Here is a 22,658-nt window from a genome sequence, read left to right as displayed (position 1 = left end):
AAATATAAAGGATATTATATACAAATTATATAAAATTACTGGTATTACTACCAATGTTTTGAAACAAATAAATTTACACAGGAGTTTTTTTTTGAGACAAGGTCTTGCTCCGTCGCCAGGCTGGAGTCCAGTGGTGCGATCTCGGCTCACTGCAACCCCCGCCTCCTGGGTTCAAGCGATTCACCTGCAGCCTCCCAAGTAGCTGGGACTACAGGCACGTGCCACCATGCCCAGCTAATTTTTTGTATTTTTAATAAAGACAGGGTTTCACTATGTTGGCCAGGCTGGTCTCGAACTCCTGACCTCATGATCCACCTGCCTCTGCCTCCCAAAATGCTGGGATTACAGGGATTACAGGCATGAGCCACCGGGCCTGGCCAACACAGGAGATTCTTAAAATCTCACAATATATGAAGAACTTGTTTTCATTCAGTTTTTTTCAGTGCCAAACAAAATGTGTCTCATTTTTTAAAACAATGATTTGACAAACTTGTCCTTTAGAAATAGGAAGAATAATAGTTCTAACCTTGCTAATATCATCTCTGGCAGCATTGAGTACGGATGGGCCAATTGTAACTTCGGTGAAGACATTGGAATCAGCTACCCACCAGCGAAGGACATCAGCACCATACGGAGGCTCTTTGCTTTGATCCTTTTCATTGAGAAAAAAACATATAAACACAATGGCTTTCAATTCCAATTAGCCGAACAAATGTTTTAGGTAAAGCTCCTATTCAGAAATTTTTGAGCACAATGTAAGTATAAACTATACTAGCATTGTAATGAAATGCGGGCTAACAATCTCAAATTAGGCTGTATCTAAAAACAAAACTGGAAAAAGGGCGTGCTCTGCAATCTTGTTCAACGCACAAATGCTCATACCTAATCTCTTCCCTGGTCATGTCTGTTTCCATCTATTACGGCTGGTGGTTAGACACACAGTAGTGCCAGGGAGGTCTCTACAATAAGGGAGGGGAAGAGGAAGGACTGCTTTTCCTTTCACTATTTCCTAGCAACTCTGCACACAAAACAATGAATGGTTACAGGATGTTAGGAGGGCAGTAAAAAGCTACAGGAGTTAAAAAATAAAAAAAACAGACAAATGATTTATTTCACAAAAGCAGCTCCAAACCCCCCCCCCCCAAATTATCAGCAACCTCAGATTTGATGTACATTTAGGACCTGCTTTAAAGTGTATAATTTTCAACAATATAATAATGAAATGTGCACTTAGAACTTGCAATCTCATTTTTCCTTTTATCATTTCCATTTAACTATACAATTAACACTTCACACACTTTTTTTCCACTTCAGACAGCAATGTGCCAACACTGTAACAAGGTTTGAGGGAGGCACACCTCACACAATAGTGCGAAAACCCGATCATCACGCTTATGAATCACAAAAGGATCTACACATTTTAAAGGCTCTCAGACAATTAAAAACGAAACAGCGTGGTTTGGGACCTAACTGGAGAGTCAGGCCTGAAATAAGTTAAAAGGACCACAATTCCAGCCTCTGCCTTTTTCATTGCAATCATGTGTTATTTGAGAGTATAAAAGATAGTTTTTAGTTTTACATTGAAGTAACTATATTAAGGGCTTTGGCTGCCAATTTAAGATCCTTAAAAAGAAAATAAAATACATTTTAGAGAATCACCTACTTGTCCTCCATTAACGACAACATCAGGATGAATGACATTCCCAAGAGACTTGGACATCTTTTCTCCCTTTTCTCCAAGGGTAAATCCATGAACAATCACTGTCCTAAAGGGACAAATCAGCTATTTTAATGATAAATACAATTATAATTATCTTTTTGAAGATTAGGTACAGCTTAAAAATATGACACAAAAATATGATTTTTCTTGACTGATTATGAATAAAACTTTTTCTTTTTTTCCTTTTTTCTTTTTTTTTTTTTTTTTGAGATGGAGTCTCACTCTTGTCACCCAGGCTGGAGTGCAATGGCATGATGTCGGCTCACTGCAACCTCCGCCTCCCAGGTTCAAGGGATTCTCCTATGTACTTCTGACCTCAGGGGATCCACCTAACTCGGCCTCCCAAAGTGCTGGAATTACAGGTATGAGCCACCCTGCCCGGCCGAAACCTTTCCTTAAAAGTCAAATTCGGCCGGGTGCAGTGGCTCACACCTGTAATCCCAACACTCTGGGAGGCCAAGGCAGGCAGATCACTTGAGGCCAGGAGCTCGAGGCCAGCCTGGCCAACATGGTGAAACCTTGTCTCCACTAAAAATACAAAAATTAGCCGGGTATAGTGGCATGTGCCTGTAGTCCCAGATACTCGGGAGGCTGAGGCATGAGAATCACTTGAACCCAGGAGGCAGAGATTGCAGTGAGCTGAGATCCTCCGACTGTACTCCAGCCTGGGCGACAGAGTAAGACTCCATCTCAAACAAAAAAAGTCATTCTTAGCTCATGTATCACAATAGTTAAATAGTTAACTCTCGACTTACACAAAGGAAAACTTTAGATATTTTCATCACTAAACAGATTATTTTCTGAGCTTCTGCTATGTACTGATTTTATCATTAAAACTAACCAGGTTAGAAATAGCAAACCATAGAGACAGCAAGGAGACCAGTGGTTGCCAGGGGCCCTGGGGTGGGAGTGGAGATTAGCCACAAATGGGCATGAGAAAACTTTTTAGTGTGTTGGAAATGTTATAAAACCTTTTGTGGTGATAGCGGAAAAACTATATAATTCACTAAAAATAAAAAAAAATTTTTAATGAAAAAATAAAACCAGGAAAAAGTATGTCTTAAAAAGAACAGATTGGCCGGGCGTGGTGGCTCACACTTGTAATCCCAGCACTTTGGGAGGCCGAGGCGGGTGGATCACGAGGTCAGGAGATGGAGACCATGGTGAAACCCCGTCTCTACTAAAAATACAAAAAAAAATTAGCCGGGCGTAGTGGCGGGCGTCTGTAGTCCCAGCTACTCGGAGAGGCTGAGGCAGGAGAATGGCGTGAACCCGGGAGGCAGAGCTTGCAGTGAGCCGAGATTGCGCCACTGCACTCCAGCCTGGGCGACAGGGCAAGACTCCGTCTCAAAAAAAAAAAAAAAAAAAAAAAAAAAACAGATTATCATCTCAAAATTATTTTCAAAAGACAATTTGAAAAAAACAGGATCTGCCCTTTTATTGGTCTTTAAAACCCATGTTAAGAAACAAAAAACATAGGCTGAGCGCGGTGGCTCACGCTTGTAATCCCAGCACTTTGGGAGGCCGAGGCGGGCGGATCACGAGGTCAGGAGATCGAGACCACGGTGAAACCCCGTCTCTACTAAAAATACAAAAAATTAGCCGGGCGTGGTGGCGGGCGCCTGTAGTCCCAGCTACTCGGAGAGGCTGAGGCAGGAGAATGGCGTGAACCCGGGAGGCGGAGCTTGCAGTGAGCCGAGATTGCGCCACTGCACTCCAGCCTGGGCGACAGAGCGAGACTCCGTCTCAAAAAAAAAAAAGAAACAAAAAACATGTAAAAGGGCCAGGTGTGGGGGCTCACGCCTGTAATCCCAGCACTTTGGGAGGCTCAGGAGGGTGAATCACTTGAGATCAGGAGTTCGAGACCAGCCTGGCCAACATGGTGAAACCCCGTCTCTATTAGAAGTGCAAAAATTAGCCGGGCATGGTGGCATGTGCCGTAATTCCAGCTACTTGAGAGGCTGAGGCAGGAGAATCGCTTGAACCCGGGAGGCAGAGGTTGCAGTGAGCCAAGATCACGCCACTGCACGCCAGCCTAGGCAATAGAGCAAGACTCCATCTCAAAAAAAAAAGAAACATGTAAAATGTTCTGGGATGGGTTTTTATCCTAAGAGAGCCACAATCTTAAGCTAAGCTATTTAGGAATCTTTCTGATTAGTACTTTCACCTACACGTTTGAAAAAGTAATTATGTGTACTAAATGAGAATACCTAATTTAATAGAATTGATGAAAGCAATGTTTCAGTTCACTAGCCACTATGGATATTACAAATATAAAGGATATCTGCACTCAGGCTGTCTTCTCTCAACCTTGAATATCCTTCCCTACATTCCTCCTAGTCAAGTTTTACCATAGATCAAGATCTAGTTCTAGGCCAGGCATGGTGGCTCACGCCTATAATCCTACCACTTTGGGAGGCCAAGGCAGGAGGACTGCTTCAGGCCAGGGGTTTGGGACCAGTATGGGCAATGGGAGGAGAATGCATCTCTAAAAAAAATTAAAAATTAGCCAGGTGTAGTGGTGCATGTCTGTAGTCACAACTACTCAGGAGGCTGAGGCAAGAGGATTGCTTGAGCCTAGCAGATGGAGGCTGCAGTGAGCTCTGACCACACCCATTGCACTCCAGCCTGGGTGACGGAATGAGGTCCTTTCTCAAAAATAAATAAAAAAAATTTTTAAAAAACTACGTAAGTTCCCCCAACTACTCCAGTCAATGCTGACTTTTTCTTCAAGGAGTTATGATCTGCATCACACTCACAAGACACCTTGGTGTTGTCTCCTTTTTCCTTTCTCTTTTTTTTACTTCAAATTCTTACAGGACACTGTAAGCAATCATGAGGGGTGCCTTATCATCTCTATAGTACTCAGCATAGTGCTTCACACACTGGCAGGTACTCAGCAGGTTGGTTCAGGCACAAATACTTACTTATAAGGTGCTCTCTTCCTTGCTGCCACACTTGTTAATAAGGATGACTGAAACCAACCCCCGAGCTGGTCTTTTCCTTCCAAGTACAAATCTGCTCTTTGGTCAGGACCTCAAAATTAAGTATTAAAAGAAAAAAACCCAGAAATTTAAGTTAATTAAAATAGAAAAAGAATATACTTCCTAATAACAATTAGTGGGGAGGAAGGGAAGTAACTTTACAATAGAGAAAACTGACAGATGCCACCTTAACCAAGAAAATGACCAAAGTTACACATTACCAGTAGTAACGGGACAGAGGTGTATCATGTGACTTCTGAAATGATGTACTGAAATAAACGCAGTATCCTTTCTGTGATATTCCTACCTGAAATGCGTAACGTGAATCTAATCATGACAATGCATCCCACAAACCCAGAGAGACAACCTACAAAATAAACCTGTACTGCATAAATGTCAAGAAATGTCATGAAATGTCATGAAACAAACAGAACAAGAACTAGAGAGACATGACAATTAAATGTGACATGTGATCTCAGATTAGATCTTGGGTCCTTTTTTTTTTCCTCTTTCCATCTAGGATGTTATTGGGTAAAACTGAATAAGTTCTATAGACAGTTAACAGTATGGAATCAATGTTAATTCCCTAATTTTGGTATCTGTGTTGGTTATGTTAAGAGACTATCCATGTTTTGGGGAAATATATACTAAAATATTTAGTATATATAAAGAGACGGTGAAACCCCGTCTCTACTAAAAGATGCATCTTTTCCTCTACATATATATACACACAGAGGATATATAAAGCAAATGTAGTAAAATGTTAATGTTAACGCTGGGAAATCTAGATGGAAGAGCATGCTGTAATTCTTTATAATACTTTATGACTTTTCAAAATAAAAGAGTTTTCAAAAAAAAAGTAACATGAGATCTTTGATAAAGATTACATCCTGGCCAGGCGCAGTGGCTCACGCTTGTAATCCCAGCACTTTGGGAGGCCGAGGCGGACGGATCACAAGGTCAGGAGATTGAGACCACGGTGAAACCCCGTCTCTACTAAAAATACAAAAAAAAAAAAATAGCCGGGCGTGGTGGCGGGCGCCTGTAGTCCCAGCTACTCGGAGAGGCTGAGGCAGGAGAATGGCGTGAACCCGGGAGGCGGAGCTTGCAGTGAGCCGAGATTGCGCCACTGCACTCCAGCCTGGGCGACAGAGCAAGACTCCGTCTCAAAAAAAAAAAAGATTACACATATTTTAAATCTAAACTCACAACTCTCAAAGCCCCCATAATCCCTTTTATTTGTAAAATTATGATTTGTCCTTATATCCTAAGATTGAAGATTTAGTGTTGTAATCTCTATGTAAGAAAGATTACCTGAGTGGAGGTGGGGAAACAAAATTTAAATAACTGAATCAAACCAATTCAATTGCATCAATATTACTGGGCACTTGTTATATAGCAGGCATTGTGTTAGACCCTCGGGAAATCTGGACTCTGCATTCTTGGAGCTGACATCTAGTAGGGTAGACTTTATGTTAAGCAAGAAATAACTGTGATGGGGCTGGGTGCGGTGTCTCACGCCTGTAATCCCAGCACTTTGGGAGGTGGAGGCTGGCAAATCCTGAGGTCAGGAGTTCGAGACCAGCTTGACCAACATGGCGAAACCCCATCTCTAAAAATACAAAAATTATCTGGGCATGGTGGCGGGCACCTGTAATCCCAGTTATTTGGGAGGCTGAAGCAGGAGAATCACTTGAACCCAGGAGGTGGAGGTTACAGTGAGCAGAGATTGTGCCACTGCACTCTAGCCTGGGCGATAGAGTGAGACTCTGTCTCAAAAAAAAAAAGAAAAGAAATAACTGTGATAGGTGTTATCAAGAGGAAAATAAAGGGTTTAACCTAGTCTGTGCAGCCAGGAAAGTCTGAGATAATGTAAGAAGGTAAATGCATATGCAGTGAAAACAAATCTTTAGCTAGACCAAGAAAATAGAAAAGAAGGTCCAAATAAACAAAATCAGAAATGAAAAAGGAGACATGGGGCCGGGTGCGGTGGCTCACGCCTGTAATCCCAGAACTTTGGGAGGCAGAGGTGGGTGGATCACGAGGTCAGGAGTTCAAGACCGGCCTGGCCAAGATGGTGAAACCCCATCTCTACTAAAAATGCAAACATTAGCCAGGCATGGTGGCGGGCACCTGTAACCCCAGCTACTTGGGAGGAATGAGGCAGAGAACTGCTTGAACCTGGGAGGCGGAGTTTGCAGTGAGATGCAGTGCCACTGCACTCCAGTTTGGGTGACAGAGCAAGACTCCATCTCAAAAAAAAAAGAGAAAGGAGACATACAACAGACAACAGAGAAATACAAAGGATCATCACAGACTACTATAAACAAATGTACACTAACACATAGGAAAACCTGGAGGAAATGGATAAACCCCTGGACACATACAACCTACGAAGATTAAACCAGGGAGAAATAGAACAGTAAGGAGTAACCGGACTGAATAAGTAACAAAAAGTCTCCCAACAAAGAAAAGTCTAGGACCAGATGGCTTTACTGCTGAATTCTACCAAATATATAAAGAACAATGACAATTCTGCTCAAACTACTCCAGAGAATGGAAGAGGAGGAAACTCTTCTTAAATCACTGTACAAAGCCAGCATTACCCTGATACCAAAACCAGGCAAAGACACAACAAAAAAGAAAACTACAGGCCAATACCTCTGTTGAACAAAGACACAAAAATCCTCAACAGGCCACTCGCGGTAGCTCATGCCTGTAATACCAACACTTTGGGAGGCCGAGGCAGGTGGCTCATGAGGTCAGGAGATCGAGACCATCCTGGCTAACATGGTGAAACCCGTCTCTACTAAAAATACAAAAAATTAGCCGGGCGTGGTGGTGGACACCTGTAGTCGCAGCTACTCGGGAGGCTGAGGCAGGAGAATTGCTTGAACCTAGAAGGTGAGGGTTGCAGTGAGCCGAGATGGTGCCACTGCACTCCAGCCTGGGCAACAGAGTGAGACTCCGTCTCAAAAAAAAAAAAAAAAATTCAGTGTGGCCAGGCATCGTGGCTCATGCCTGTAATCCCAGCACTTTGGGAGGCTGAGCGGGGCTGATCCCTTGAGGTCAGGAGTTCGAGACCAGCCTGGCCAACATGGTGAAACCCCATCTGTATTAAAAATATAAAAATTGCCAGGCAGAGTGGCTCACACCTGTAATCCCAGCACTTTGGGAGGCTGAGGTGGATAGATCACCTGAGGTGGGGAGTTCAATTCCAGCCTGACCAACATGGTGAAACCCCGTCTCTACTAAAAATACAAAATTAGCCGGGTGTGATGGCACATGCCTGCAAGGTCACAGCTACTTGGGAAGCTGAGGCAGGAGAATTGGGAGGTGGAGGTTGCAGTGAGCCCAGGTTGCGCCATTGCACTCCAGCCTGGGCAAGAAGAGTGAAACTCCATCTCAAAAATATAAATAAGTAAATAAAAATTAACCGGGTGTGGTGGCACATGCTTATAATCCCAGCTACTCTGAAGGCTCAGGCAGGAGAATCACTAGAACTCAGGAGGCGGAGGTTGCAGTGAGCCGAGACTGTGCCACTGCACTCCAGCCTGGGTGACAGAGCGAGACTCTGTCTCAAATAAATAAATAAATAAATAAAGATTCAATGCAGTTCCATGCAAAATACCAATGATATTCTTCACAGAAACAGAAAAACTCATATGGAAAATTCATCCTAAAATTCATACGGAAACACAAAAGACTCCCAAATAGTCAAAACAATACGGAGAAAAAGCACAAAGCTGGAGGCATCACACTGCCCAACTCAAAATATACTGCAAAGTTATAGTAAAAAACAGCATGGTGTTGGTATAAAAACAGACACTGAGACCAATGGGACAGAATAGAGAACCCAGAAATAAATCCACCTGTTTATTGCCAACTGATTTCCAACAAAGGCACCAAGAACATACAGTGGGAAAAGGACACCCTCTTTAAGAAATAGTGCTGGAAAAACTGGCTATCCATGTGCAGAAGAATGAAAATAAAACCCCAGCCTGGCTAACATGGTGAAACCCCGTCTCTACTAAAAATACAAAAAATTAGCCAGGCGTGGTGGTGGGTGCCTGTAGTCCCAGCTACTCAGGAGGCTGGGGCAGGAGAATGGCGTGAACCCAGGAGGTGGAGCTTGCAGTGAGCTGAGATCGTGCCACTGCACTCCAGCCTGGGCGACAGAGCGAGACTCTGTCTCAAAAAAAGAAAAAAGAAAAGAAAAGAAACAGACCCCTACCTCTCACCATATGCAAAAATCAGCTCAAAAGAGAGACTTAAATCTAAGGCCCCCAACTATGAAACTACTAAGGAAAACACAGGAGAAATCCTCCAGGACATTGGTCTAGGCAAAAATGTTATGGGTAAGACTTCAAAAGCACAAGTAAAGGAACAAAAATAGACAAACGGGACTATATTAAGAAAAAGCTGCAGCACAGCAAAGGAAACAATCAAACAATCAACACAGTGAAGACACAACCTGTAGAATGGGAGAAAATCTTTGCAAACTATTTGTCTGACAAGAGACTAATATTCAGATTATAAAGGAATTCAAATAAAGAAACAGCAAAAACAAGAAACAACAAAAAAAATCCCATTACAAAGTGGGCAAAGGGTCTGAACAGACATTTCTCAAAGGAAGTCATATAAATGGACAATAGGTATATGAAAAAATGTTCAACATCACTAATCATCAGAGAAGTGCAAATCAAAACCACAGGGATCTATCATCTTACTCCAGTTAGCCCAGAATGGCTATTATCAAAAAGAAAGTAACAAATGATGGCAAGGATGTGGAGAGAATGGAACTATTATACACTGTTGGTGGGAATGTAAATTAGTACAGTCATTATAAAAAACATCATAGAGGTTTCTTTTCAAAAAAACTAAAAACAGAACTACCATATGATCCAGCAATCCCACTACTAGGTATTTATGCAAAGGAAATAAAATCAGCATATCCACAGGATACCTGCATCTCCATGTTTATTACAACACTACTCACAATAGCCAAGATATGGAATCAGTCTAACTATCCATCAAAGATGAATGGATAAAGAAAATGTGATAAATATACACAATGGAATACTATTCAGCCATAAAAAAGAATGAAATCCTGTCATCAGCAGCAACATGGATGGAACTGGAGGTCATGATGTTAAATGAAATAAGCCAAGCATAGAAAGACAAATACTCCATATTCTCACTCATATGTGGGAGCTAAAAAAGTTGATCTTACGGAGGTAGAAAGTAGAATGACAGTTACCAGAGGCTGGGAAGGGTGAGAGGGAGGGATGAAGAGAGTTTGGTTAATGGGGATAGAAAAGGAGTTACACATACGGGATAAATTCTAGTGTTTAATACAGTAGGGTAAATATAGTAACCATTTATTGCATATTTCAAAATAACTAGAAGGGAAGATATAAAATGTTCCCACCACAAAGAAATGGTAAATGTTTGGGATGATAGGTATCTTAAATACCCTCATTTGATCATTACATATTGAATGCACCTATCAAAACACTACACATACTCAATAATATGTACAATTATTATGAATTAATTTAAAATTTTTCTGTTGCAGTGAAAATTATTTGGTTAAGAATATCACACTCTGGCCAAGTGCGGTGGCTCACATCTGTAATCCCAGCACTTTGGGAGCTGAGGCAGATAGATCACTTGAGGCCAGGAGTTTGAGACCAGCCTGGCCAACACGGTGAACCCCCTTCTCTACTAAAAACACAAAAATGGTGGCACATGCCTGTAATCCCAGCTACTCAGGAGGGATCCCAGCTGAGATCACACCACTGCACTCCATCCTGGGCAACAGAGTGAGACACTGTTTCAAAAAAAAAAAAAATCACACTCTAGAAATATTATGACTAAACTCTATCAGATAGATTTTAATGACAGTTTTCATGGATTTTAACCCATTTTAACCCACTTGACAGCGCCAAATACAACGTGCGCTTACTGCACTTGGTAATGTAAAACCATTTCAGAAACTGAAAAGCAACAATGGTAGTAGCATTAATTATCACAAAGCCTAAAGCAGTGAATAAACTTTGAAATACACTATACCTCACTGTTTCACAATTGGCATACTCTTTTCTGAAATTCAGAATGCTGCCCAAAATGTGCCAGCAGGAAACTCTTCCTCCTACTACCTTAAGCAGTGGTACTGACCTGCATTTTCAATACATAGTCATGCATTGCTTAATAATAGAGATATGCTCTGAGAAATGTGTCCTTAGGTGATTCCATCATTGTGTGAACATCATAGAGTGTACTTACACAAACCTCAATGGGATAGCCTACTCTACACCTAGCCAACAAGGCATATAGTGTTTTGCCTCTAGGCTACAAACCTGCACATCATGCAGGCAATGTCAGCACATGGTACATATTTGTGTATCTAAACATATCTAAACACAAAAAAGGTACAGTAAAAATACAGTGGTCATCCCTCGATATATGCAGAGGATTGGCTCTAGGACCCACCAAACCCCCAGCCCCCCACCCCCATATGTACCAAAATCTGTGAATACTCAAGTCCCACAGTTGGCCCTGCTGAACCTGCATATATGAAAAGTCAGCCCTCCCTTTCTATATGTGGGTTTCAAATCCTGAGAATACTATATTTTCCACCTGCATTTCATTGAAAAAAATTGCATGTAAGTAGACCTGTACAGTCAGAACCCTGTTGTTCAGAAGTCGAATTTATTATCATCTTGTGGGGCCATCATCATATATGCAGTCTGCTACTGACTGGAATGTCATTATATAACACATGACTGTAATTTAGGGAAACCAAGTACCTAAACTTGCAGTATTTTCTCTCAAATATGCTGTGAGAAAATTATGAAATAATAATTCTGAAAATCACTACAAAAAAATTATAAAAATATGTTAACTTATATTTGGCCATTATTATTATGCACACTTTACCTGTAATAGAGAGTAAACATGAATTTACATGCATTTTGTTTTTCAAACTTCCTAAGCTGAAAGAAAGGCTTAAATGAAGGAAATCGATCCACCTACTACAAATCCTATTGTGCGATTCATAGACAAGCTACTTTTCCCACACACCCTTACTCCAGAAAGCAAACAGGGTCTCTCGGGCCAAAGCTGGCCCTTAGTAGGAGTGTGAGGAACTGTGTGATCCATCACTGCATCCGTGACATCTCATCCCTGTCTCCAACTTTACAGCGATAACAAGCCTTGTTCTTCATTTGAACTCTATCTTCACTTAGTTGCCTTAAAAATATTTCCTCTCAAGCATCTAAACACATCCTCTAATATGTGCCTTCTCCTACTACTCCTTTCTAATTCCTGCCCAATGTCTCTCATTTCTCTTTAACCAATCAGTCAAAAACATTCCCTAATTATCAGTAAGTATAAAGTTAGTCAGCTGTTTGTACAGAGAAGAGAAAAAGCCACAAAAAGCAATGTACTATAGAAGATGAGAACTGAAAATCAGGGTACTTGACTTCTAGTTTGACACTATTAAGCTATGTGACCATCACCTAATGTGGCTCTAAGTCAATTTCATTTTCTCTTCTGAAAAATGATGGGGTCAGACTATTTCAGTGACTTCCAAACTTTGTTTTACAAAACTGGGTGCCCTGGGGTTGCCAAGTGGCCAAGGAGAGTGTACTGGTTGAAAGGAGGAAAAATATTCTCATTTTTAACTATTTTCTGTATTGTAAATTCTAAATGAAATTTCATCTAGAAAAACAGAAAAAGGTTTAGAAATCATTGGATTAAGTAAATTCTAAGGGTCCTTCCAGGTCTAAAATATAGCAGATCTCTAAATAAAGCACACACAAAAGAAGGTTTTGATTATAGATCCCTTCTAAATACCAATTCCATATTTTCAAAACTTCTTGATCGGCATATATCTATTTTTAAAAATTACCTGGAAGAACACAAGACCATGAAGTTCCACTATCAAACCAGATGTCCAAAATATCCTGACCTGGCACATATTCCAAGGCATCAGGGCCACCAACCTAGTAGATAATGTAAAAGCATGTTAGGTACACAAAGATCACAATATAGACAACAAATACTGTACCCCAAAAGTCTTCAGAAAATGAAATGCAACCATGAAGTTCACATTTTTAGATGAAATTTACAGTATTTTTAAGCATTTCACAGTTAACTACAACTCCCTCCATTCACATTTAAAACTATCTGTGGCCACTGAATTACAAATTTACCAATGTAATATGAATTGGTTTTTATTTCCTTGAAATTAACTTTAAATTTGGATATTTTAATGTGTGATACAATCAGCTAACTCTACTACAGATCCTACAAAGGCCTGATGTAACATTAGGCACTGTTCTCTCACAGTAAATTACATGAGCTTAGTCAACCAAATCAGTCAACATCAATCAATCCTGGCCCTCAATGAGATAACAATTGACCCTCACATTCCACTACTTTATTAAATACTACATTTTGTTTTTTGTTGTTGCTGTTTTGTTTTGTTTTTGAGACAGAGTCTCACCCTGTCGCCCAGCCTGGAGTGCAATAGCACGATCTCAGCTCACTGCAACCTCCATCTCCTGGGTTCAAGTGATTCTCCTGCCTCGGCCTCCAAAGTACCTGAGACTAAAGGCATGTTGCACCACCATGCCTGGCTAACTTTTTCTTCTTTTTTTTTTTTTTTGGAGACAGAGTTTCACTCTGTTGCCCAGGCTAGAGTACAGTGGTGTGATCTCAGCTCACTGCCAGCTCCGCCTCCCGGGTTCATGCCATTCTCCTGCCTCAGCCTCCCAAGTAGCTAGGACTACAGGTGCCTGCCATCGCATCCAGCTAACTTTTTTGTATTTCTAGTAGAGACAGGGTTTCACCATGTTAGCCAGAATGGTCTTGATCTCCTGACCTCGTGATCCGCCCACCTCGGCCTCCCAAAGTGCTGGGATTACAGGTGTGCACCACTGCGACTGACCTAATAATACACTTTGTTTTAGGGGGATGGGCTCTCACTCTGTCACCCAGGCTGCAGTGCAGTGATGCAATCTCGGCTCGCTGCAATTGTCTTCCAGGCTCAAGCCATCCTCCCACCTCAACCTCCTGAGTAGCTGGGACTACAGGCGCATGCCACAATGCTCGGCTAATTTTTATATGTTTCTGTAGAGGCAGGGTTTTGCCATGTTGCCCAGGCTGGTCTCAAACTCATGGACTCAAGCTATCTGCCTGCCTCAGCCTTTCAAAGCGCTGGGATTACAGGTGTGAGCCATCATGCCCAGCCTTAAATACTACACTTCTATAGTTAAACAAAACGTCTACTTTCAAACTGCATTAGCTTCTAATTTACAGTAAATAAATTTGTTAACTTTACATAAGATAATTTTTTAACTCTCAAGAATTTCCCATGTTGTCATTAAGTCCTGTAATACATACAAAGGCTGTTAAATACAAACAGAAATTTACCTCAGATAAGACTTCTTTTGGAAGAAGTTGCTCAGGGGGAAGAGTCCACCAGATATCACTGCCGTGTTGTTCCACTAGTTTAACAATATGCTCAATGGTTTGGCTATTTCAGGAGGGACATGGCAGAATTATCCAATTAACTATTGTGATGAATAACAAACATTTTAAAATTAAGAAATAGTGATTTCTTTTCCTATCTTTTTCCTCAAACCTTAGTTTGAGGAAAAAGCTGCTATCATTTTAAATTCAATATAAATAAAAAATTGATTATACATATCCTTAAAAAGAAAAAAAAAGGCTTCTTCTGACCGTTTCCATTACTGATTTACCTATTTCTTACTAATCTATTTTCTATCCAGGTACTTATACTCAAAACCTCCTAATTATCTTTCCTCTTCTGATTTCTGCCTAAATTAAACCAACACATTCTCTCAGTTCTACCTTTGAAAGATTACAGTGGTTCCCACTGACACTGTATCAGTCCAACCTCATTCCCTCAAAACTAAACTGATGCAATCAATGGTCTGAGAGTACTTCCCCTACCCTCATCCCTTTACTTTACAAAACAGACCTTGAAATACATGCATTCCTAAACTGCTTTTATCACACGAATTCTCTGCTTGAAAACTTTCCAGGACTCCCTCCCTGCTCACAGGCATCTGCATAAGATGCAATGCCATACTAGAGCAGAGACTGTGATGACAGATATCCAGGCTTATATTCTGACTGTCACTTTGTATTTATATGACCATGCACAAGTTCTAAAGACCTAGCTTTCCCTTCTGTTAAGAACAATCTATTTCATTGTTCAGAAACTATTGAACACCTCCACCATCTTGGGCACAGGCACTAGAGATACAGCAGTCGGCAAAATACACAAGATCCCTCCACTGATGAAACTTAACATTGTAGTAATCCTAGACACTTCCCTCAGAACAACTACAAACTAAATGAGACTATACATGTAAAACTTAGTACAGTACCTAACACATGACAGAAAGCCAATCAACCCCTATCAAATAAACAACAGAACTGGTCGTATCTTTGGGAAGATATACAGTAATAAATTATTTGAAAATTAAACTCAGGGAAAAAAACTCATACTATAGTTTCTCACAAAAATAACATATTTTTGATTTATTAGAATATTGAATTTATTATTGCAGCTTTGTTGCTATTACAGCTTCCTCTAGTTGCTTTTCATTTAGTCACAGTACATATAATGGCCAACAGCATGGATCCTGCCAGCAGGGGGCTTTGGCTTAATTTCTGGCTCCACCACTTGAACCCGGGCAAGGCACTTAACATTTCTGTGCCTCAGTTTCCTCATTTGTGAAACACAAATAGTAACAGCATCATTAAGAGACTTCCTATGAATATTAACTGAGTTAATAAATATAAAACACATAGAACAATACCTGGCACATTTGAATAAATATTATGTAAGCATTATTCAGACTGATTATTTGATGTCAGGTCTGGCCTGATAATTCACAGATAAATGAAGTGTTTACCAAAAATTGTTGTGGAAAGCAAAATCAAATGAGTATAAATTAAATATGCTCTACAGGCCGGGTGCAGTGGCTCACGCCTGTAATCCCATCACTCTGGGAGGCCCAGGCGGGCAGATCACGGGGTCAGGAGATCCAGACCATCCTGGCTAACACGGTGAAACCCCATTTCTACTAAAAAAAAAAACAAAAAAATTAGCCGGGCATGGTGGCGGGCGCCTGTAGTCCCAGCTACCTGGGAGACTGAGGTAGGAGAATGGCGTGAACCCGGGAGGCGGAGCTTGCAGTGAGCCAAGATTGCGCCACTGCACTCCAGCCTGGGCGACAGAGCGAGACTCTGTCTCAAAAAATAAATAAATAAATAAATAAATAAATAAATAAATAAATATGCTCTATAAATTTAAATTTGAAATATAAAAGCTGGATATCACTAAGTTGGTATTCTATGAAGGATAGATTTTAAAAGTATAATGTTACCATCATGTACTTCGAAGAACTTATAATGAGAAAGGAAAATGGGCATAAATGCATGTTTCTAAGACAGTGAATCATTTTAGATGGACTTTAACAGTAAAGATAAACTTTTATGTTATCAGACCATAAAAACCTTATGTAATAACTACCTAGTTATATGACAATAGTATTTAGTTACATATTACTATTTTATATAGTTTGTCCAGAACATTTTCAGTTAAGAAAATATGAATATGGTATAATAGAAAAAACTGAATAAGTCTAAAGACCAAAAGAAAAAAAAAACAAAAAGATTACAACCATAAAAGAGAGACACTAGTAAAGTACATTTACATGGACATATACGCACAATTACAGTCGATACCACTGTTCATACTAAGGAAATTCTCATTAAAAAGGAATAATTCTAAAAATGGGTGTCATTTTGCCTTTTTTTTTTACAATGTTATCATTAGACTGGCAAGTTTAGGTAAAGAGTAAAATAAAACAGTAAAACGGTTTTAAATGTATTGGAAAAACACATAAAAATAATAACGAAGTAAAAGTAAATGCCTCAAATTTCATACTAATTTAGCAAATATGGTAGAAATGTTAGGATAAAGAGTATTAACCAAAACCATGTATACATACACCACATATCTTTTTCGAAGCACTAATTGGATTCACAGAAATACACAGTGGGTCTTGAGAAATGATTTGTTCTGCACCTTAGGGTTCCTTAAATTATGAGGCTAAGCAAGTAACAGTTAAAACCAGGGCTTGAATTTGTGTTTCCTAAATCATACATAGTTTGGTGTGCTGTTTTTACTTATTTATTCTGCCTCTCTAACTCATCTATAAAGACAACACTGTAACTGAATTCACACTCTTACTCTCTGGAGTTTGCTAAGCAATGGCAGAAAGGCTCTTTTACCCAGGCATAGAGTGAAGACTGCGTATCAGAGATGAAGTGAGGAACTAGGCAGTCTCAGGAGATTAGTGTGTTGACACAGCAAGCACTAAGTCCAAAGACCAGCCTCTAACTGTGACTTACTGGAAAATGACAGGAATAAATCATATTATTTTTTGAGTTTCAGTTTCTATAAACATTGGAAAAAGTGACGAAGAAGACTAGGTGAAAATTTTTATTCTTAAAAGAAAAAGTCCTAATAACTAAAGAAAGTGAGTAACCTTATGACTATAGATGAAACATATCCATTTTATTTTATTTTATTAATTTTTTTGAGACAAGGTATCACTCTGTGGCCCAAGCTGGATTGCAGTGGCATGATCATAGCTCACTTGAAGCCTTGAACTCCTGCGTCAAGTAATCCTCCCGCCTCAGCCTCCCGAGTACCTGGGACTACAGGCCCATGCCAACATGCCCTGTTTTTCCCCCTCCCCTCTAGAGATGGGGATCTCGCTTTGTTGCTCAGGCTGGTCTCAAATGCCTGGCCTCATGCAGTCCTCCAGGCTTAGCCTCCCAAAATGCGGAGATTATGGGTTGTGAGCCACCACACTCAGCTCCACATCCATATTTTAGAATCCTAAATTCAACTTTAATAAAACTAAGCTCTTTTTCATATTCTTGGCCTGGCACGGTGGCTCATGACTACAATCCTAGCACTTTGGGAGGCCAAGGCAGGAGGATCACTTGAGCCCAAGAGTTCAAGACCAGCCTGGGCAACATAGTAAAGACTCCACCTCTATTTAAAAAAAAATAAAAATAAGTTATTTTTCATATTCCTAAATATCAGAAAATTCAATGACATTTTAAATGTTATTTAACTATATTCAAGTAACCTACTAAGCATATAACTAAAAGCATTAAGAAAGATTCCAATTTTGCTGTTGGCATGTTATTAAAGCAATGGTAAAATCCCAAGTTTAGTCAGACACCTCTAGTCTAAAATTCATTGTAATTGCTACTTTTTTATAACAATATTAGTAATTTACTTAGATATAGAGCATATTTTAACATAAGAAATGTAATTTTGTGTTTTATATATACTTTATTTGCAAATTTAAAAAACTTTTTAAAAAACTGACAAAAGTCTCTTAGTGAGGAGGAAAGCTTTTTGTTTTTCTTTTAGCTTACCTAATTACACTTACGAGAAACAACGTAACTACACATTAGCTACACCAATGAAAAGCAATCCTGCAATTATTTTTAAAAATCCAATTTCAAGAAGGCTATTGTAAATAAAACAACATACTTCAGATTTTTTTCCTTGTTACATATGTATATGAATCAGAACAAAAGAAAAATGTGTTCAAGGTATCCAAAAGAAACATGAAACATTTTTAAGGGAAGAAGCTTTATCTCATTAAGAGAGCAAGTCTCACTAATATTTAGAGAGCAAGACTTCCTTCCTTACTTTATACTGTGAATTATGAAAACATCATGTTCTAAATAAAGTCTACTAAATGTACTTTAGTAAGCATTATGTTCTATAATTCGGTACTATGAGATTCTAGATAAATTATTTATATTTTTAAAACAATAAAGTTAATTTTAAAATGAGAGAGTAAAGAAAAACCCAATAAATATATGTTAATTAGCTAGATTTAGCCATTCCACAATGCATACATATTTCAAAACATGTTGTACATAATATATGCAATTTTTGTCAACTGAATAAATTAATTTTGGGCAGGCACAGTGGCTCACACCTGTAATCCTAGCACTTTGGAAGGCTGAGATAGGTGGATCACTTGAGCTAAGGACTTCAAGACCAGCCTGGGCAACATGGCAAAACCCGGTCTCTACAAAAATACAAAAATTAGCCAGGTATGGTGGTGCGTGACTGTAGTCTCAGCTACTTGGGGGGTGCTGAGGCAGGAGGATCACTTGAACCCAGGAGGCAGAGGATGCAGTGAGCCGAGATTGTGCCACTGCACTCCAGCCTGGTGACAGAGCGAGACTCCGTCTCCAAAAAAAAAAAAAAAAAAAAAAAGAGGCCGGGCGCAGTGGCTCACGCCTGTAATCCCAGCACTTTGGGAGGCCGAGGCGGGCGGATCACCTGAGGTGGGGAGTTCGAGACCAGCCTGACCTACATGAAGAAACCCCATTTCTACTAAATATACAAAAATTAGCCAGGCATAGTGGCGCAAGCCTGTAATCCCAGCTACTTGGGAGGCCGAAGCAGGAGAATCACTTGAACCTGGGAGGCAGAGGTTGCAGTTAGCCAAGATCCCACCATTGCACTCCAGCCTGGGGAACAAGAGCAAGACTCCATCTCAAAAAAAAAAAAAAAAAAAAAAAGTGTGACAGAGAGCTTTGAAAACAAAAATTGCAATAAAAATAAACAGACATATAACCCACAAACTTGAGCTAGGTATAATGATGATAAAAACAAAGATAAATTTAATGTTCAAACAAAATCTAAAAAGATAATTTGAGAAAAGTATATAAAGTTAACTGTGAACAAGTGTTCAAAAGATACTCATTATAGAGACGTGACAAACATCTAACAAAATCCGAACGCTGGGTATGTTATGTTCATTTGATTTTCATACACAAGGAACTAGGCAACCATTAAGAGCTAAGCTGACATTTTTAACAGGTGCATATTCATTCTTCTATAACTAATTAAATTACATCTTCTTTTATATATCATTATGTTCCTTTATAAACAACTGTATTGGACATCTTATATACATATCTTCACACAAGAGGTATTAGTCCTATTTCCTTTGGGTAAATACTTAGAAGTGGAATTTTTTAATAATGAAACCAAGATAATACTTAAAAGATTTTTAAAATAATTTTCTGTTTCCTAAAAAAATTTTTAAACAATTTTCTAACTATTTCCTTGTGATATTTAATATTCTTCAGAAAAAATACAGTAAAATTCCTAATTTGTCTGAAATTTAAGAATTCTACCTTTATTTCTTTAATATCGTATACTTAACACAAACTCATAGTTAACCTATAACCCAAAGATCAGTATAAACAACTGCTGATAAAAGTGGGTGAAACCTCTTATCAGTATGTAATCTATATGCTTCCATCTTAATGCTTTATTTCATAAAGCAATAAATCCATCATAAAACCTTGTACTTTACTCAAAGGCCTTATCTCAACACATGCATTACGTGTCCCTTCTTAGGTTTCAATCTGTGAAAATCCACTAGGTAGCATGAGCAACTATGACATCAGCCAATCATTCTGAACTTCGATATCAACTGGAATGAGGCTTATTTAGCGTGTTATGGACATTAAGCAGCATTAAGATTACCAAGCAACAAAGAAACGACTGCTGTCATCCCACTGTCTTCTGTGTTTTGCCTTTATAAGCAAAAATATTAAAGATTAAGACAACTTTTCTTCTCTAACTTACTGGAAGAAGAATAAGGTAAGAGGCTAAATGTTTCACATTTGTTTACTAAATTTAATTCTAGAACAAAGTGAAATTTGGGAGGGGAAATTCCATTTTTAATTTAATCCTAGATTTATGTTGTAAAGCTGACAAAAAACCATTTTGGAGAAATTTTTCTTTATTTAATGAACATAAACTTTTTGAACAAAAGGTTTATTATTGTTAACTGAGAAAAAATTTGACGTAGCTAAAGTTAACACTCAAATTATATTGGAAATTCCTTGGCTATTTTTACTAAATTTCTCATAATTTCCAGAAGTTAGGGGCTAAGTTTCCCTATGTTAACTACAGCATTAATAGCATGAAAGTGATATAACTGTTTGAAATGATGGAAGAAATTTAACCAACTTCTTTTCCTTCCCAGGTAGCCAGTATTTCTAAATTTTATCTTTTTTATGCTGAAAATTATTTATTCTGTTTTTATTGACTAGTAACAGATTTCAACCTAAATTCTAATGGCATTATATCACAGATTCAAAAAATGACCAATGACAGTAAAGTCAAAATGGAATTATTTCTTGAGAAAATACAAATATGATCTAAAATGCAAATGACACTATTAATTCAAATCAAAACAAAACACCAGAGTTTCAAATCTACCAGTCCCTAAACTTATTTAGAACATGAATACATCGAGACTTTCTTCTGTGAAACAAGTATACTTAGAGATAATGTACAGATCCCATGAGGAGCAAAAGGAATCTCCTTATATGTTTAATGGTGTTATCAAGTGTAACAGCAACTCCATGTGGACTGTGTACCAATTTCCAGTGGAGATGCTGTTACTTTTGATGGTCACCAACTTGCTACAGTATAAAAGTATAATAAAGAAAGACAGAAAATTGTGGTCACTTGGACTCTCATTTGATTCTGGCAGAAAAAAAGATAAACTTTCAGCCTGTTTTATAAAATTAACAAATGATTAAGAATTAATATCAATTTTCTTAAATTCAAGTTTTGCAACACCAAAAAGATCCAATAATGGAAAAGGATTAAAGTCATCATTCAGAAATGGTATACAGGAAAATGACCTATGAATTGACAGACAATATAGCTGAGTTTGTCTGTCATTTCTTTAGGCCAATATTCTGTATGACTGTGCTACTTCAATATCAGAAATCGACTAACACCATGCAACCAACGCAATGGCAGGTACACAGAAGATAATCTATAACACTACCATGTAAATGTATTGAGTAAATAAAACATAAATATACCTAATGAAAACTTGTTTGTGTTTTTCTGACAAAGCTCATATTTATTTCACCTAACTCACTGACCAGTCAACCTACGTACCATTTATCAGGATGTATCAATTAAACCAGTTTGCTATATTTACTAATACATACATATGATCCACCTCAGAGTCCAGAGGGCTATTTCACCAAGGAATCCCCACCCACCTCAATCACTTCAGTGAAATTCCCTAGACATCTTGCTCTCTAAATAATGAAAAGAAGAGTAGCCAGGCATGGTGCTCACGCCTATAATCCCAGCGCTTTGGGAGGCCAAGGCAGGCAGATCACTTGAGGTCGGGAGTTTGAGACCAGCCTGACCAACATGGAGAAACCCCATCTCTACTAAAAAAAAAAAAAAATATATATATATATATATATATAATTAGCCGGGCATGTGACGCATGCCTCTAATCCCAGCTACTCGGGAGGCTGAGGCAGGAGAATCACTTGAACCTGGGAGGCGGAGATTGCAGTGAGCTGAGATCGTGCCATTGCACTCCAGCCTAGGAAACAAGAGTGGAACTCCATCTCAAAAAAAAAAAAAAAAAAAAACAAAAAGAAGAGGAGACAATGACATGGCTTGTAAAAGTTTCCAAAAAAAAAAACCAACTCTCCAATGTGAAATTTTAAACAAATGCTTGTGGAAATTCGTCTCAGCTATAATCACTTTAATTCTTTTTCTTTTAAACTAAGTCTGAGGCCGGGCATGGTGGCTCATGCCTGTAATCTCAGCACTCTGGGAGGCAGAGGCGGATGGATCCTTTGTGGCCAGGAGTTCGAGACCAGCCTCGTCAACGTGGCAAGAGCCCATCTCTACTAAAAATACAAGAATTAGCCAGGTCAGTGGCACGTGCCTGTAGTCCCAGCTACTCAGGAGGCAGAGGAGGGAGAATCACTTGAACCTGGGAGGCGGAGGTTGTAGTGAGCCA

General features: G+C 39.1%; 1 protein-coding gene and 1 non-coding gene across 2 annotated transcripts in view; both read right to left on the bottom strand.

The window, feature by feature from the left end:
• IARS2 (isoleucyl-tRNA synthetase 2, mitochondrial) overlaps nucleotides 1-22,658 on the bottom strand; it is a 55,602-nt gene that overhangs the window by 10,200 nt on the left and 22,744 nt on the right. Inside the window, exons 13-17 of the mRNA XM_055234865.2 lie at nucleotides 14,146-14,248; nucleotides 12,620-12,713; nucleotides 4,648-4,756; nucleotides 1,664-1,766; nucleotides 527-652 (exon numbers count right to left, since the gene is read on the bottom strand). Of these exons, the coding sequence (XP_055090840.1) occupies nucleotides 527-652; nucleotides 1,664-1,766; nucleotides 4,648-4,756; nucleotides 12,620-12,713; nucleotides 14,146-14,248 (535 nt within the window). The remainder of the gene's footprint in view (nucleotides 1-526; nucleotides 653-1,663; nucleotides 1,767-4,647; nucleotides 4,757-12,619; nucleotides 12,714-14,145; nucleotides 14,249-22,658) is intronic.
• LOC129459091 (small nucleolar RNA U13) lies at nucleotides 1,309-1,411 on the bottom strand. Its single transcript, XR_008649898.1, has one exon. It is a non-coding gene; the product is annotated as a small nucleolar RNA U13 (small nucleolar RNA).

The sequence above is a fragment of the Symphalangus syndactylus genome, chromosome 19, assembly GCF_028878055.3.
Source record: "Symphalangus syndactylus isolate Jambi chromosome 19, NHGRI_mSymSyn1-v2.1_pri, whole genome shotgun sequence".
In the NCBI taxonomy this organism is placed as follows: domain Eukaryota; kingdom Metazoa; phylum Chordata; class Mammalia; order Primates; family Hylobatidae; genus Symphalangus; species Symphalangus syndactylus.
This window is presented reverse-complemented; position numbering and strand designations above follow the sequence as displayed.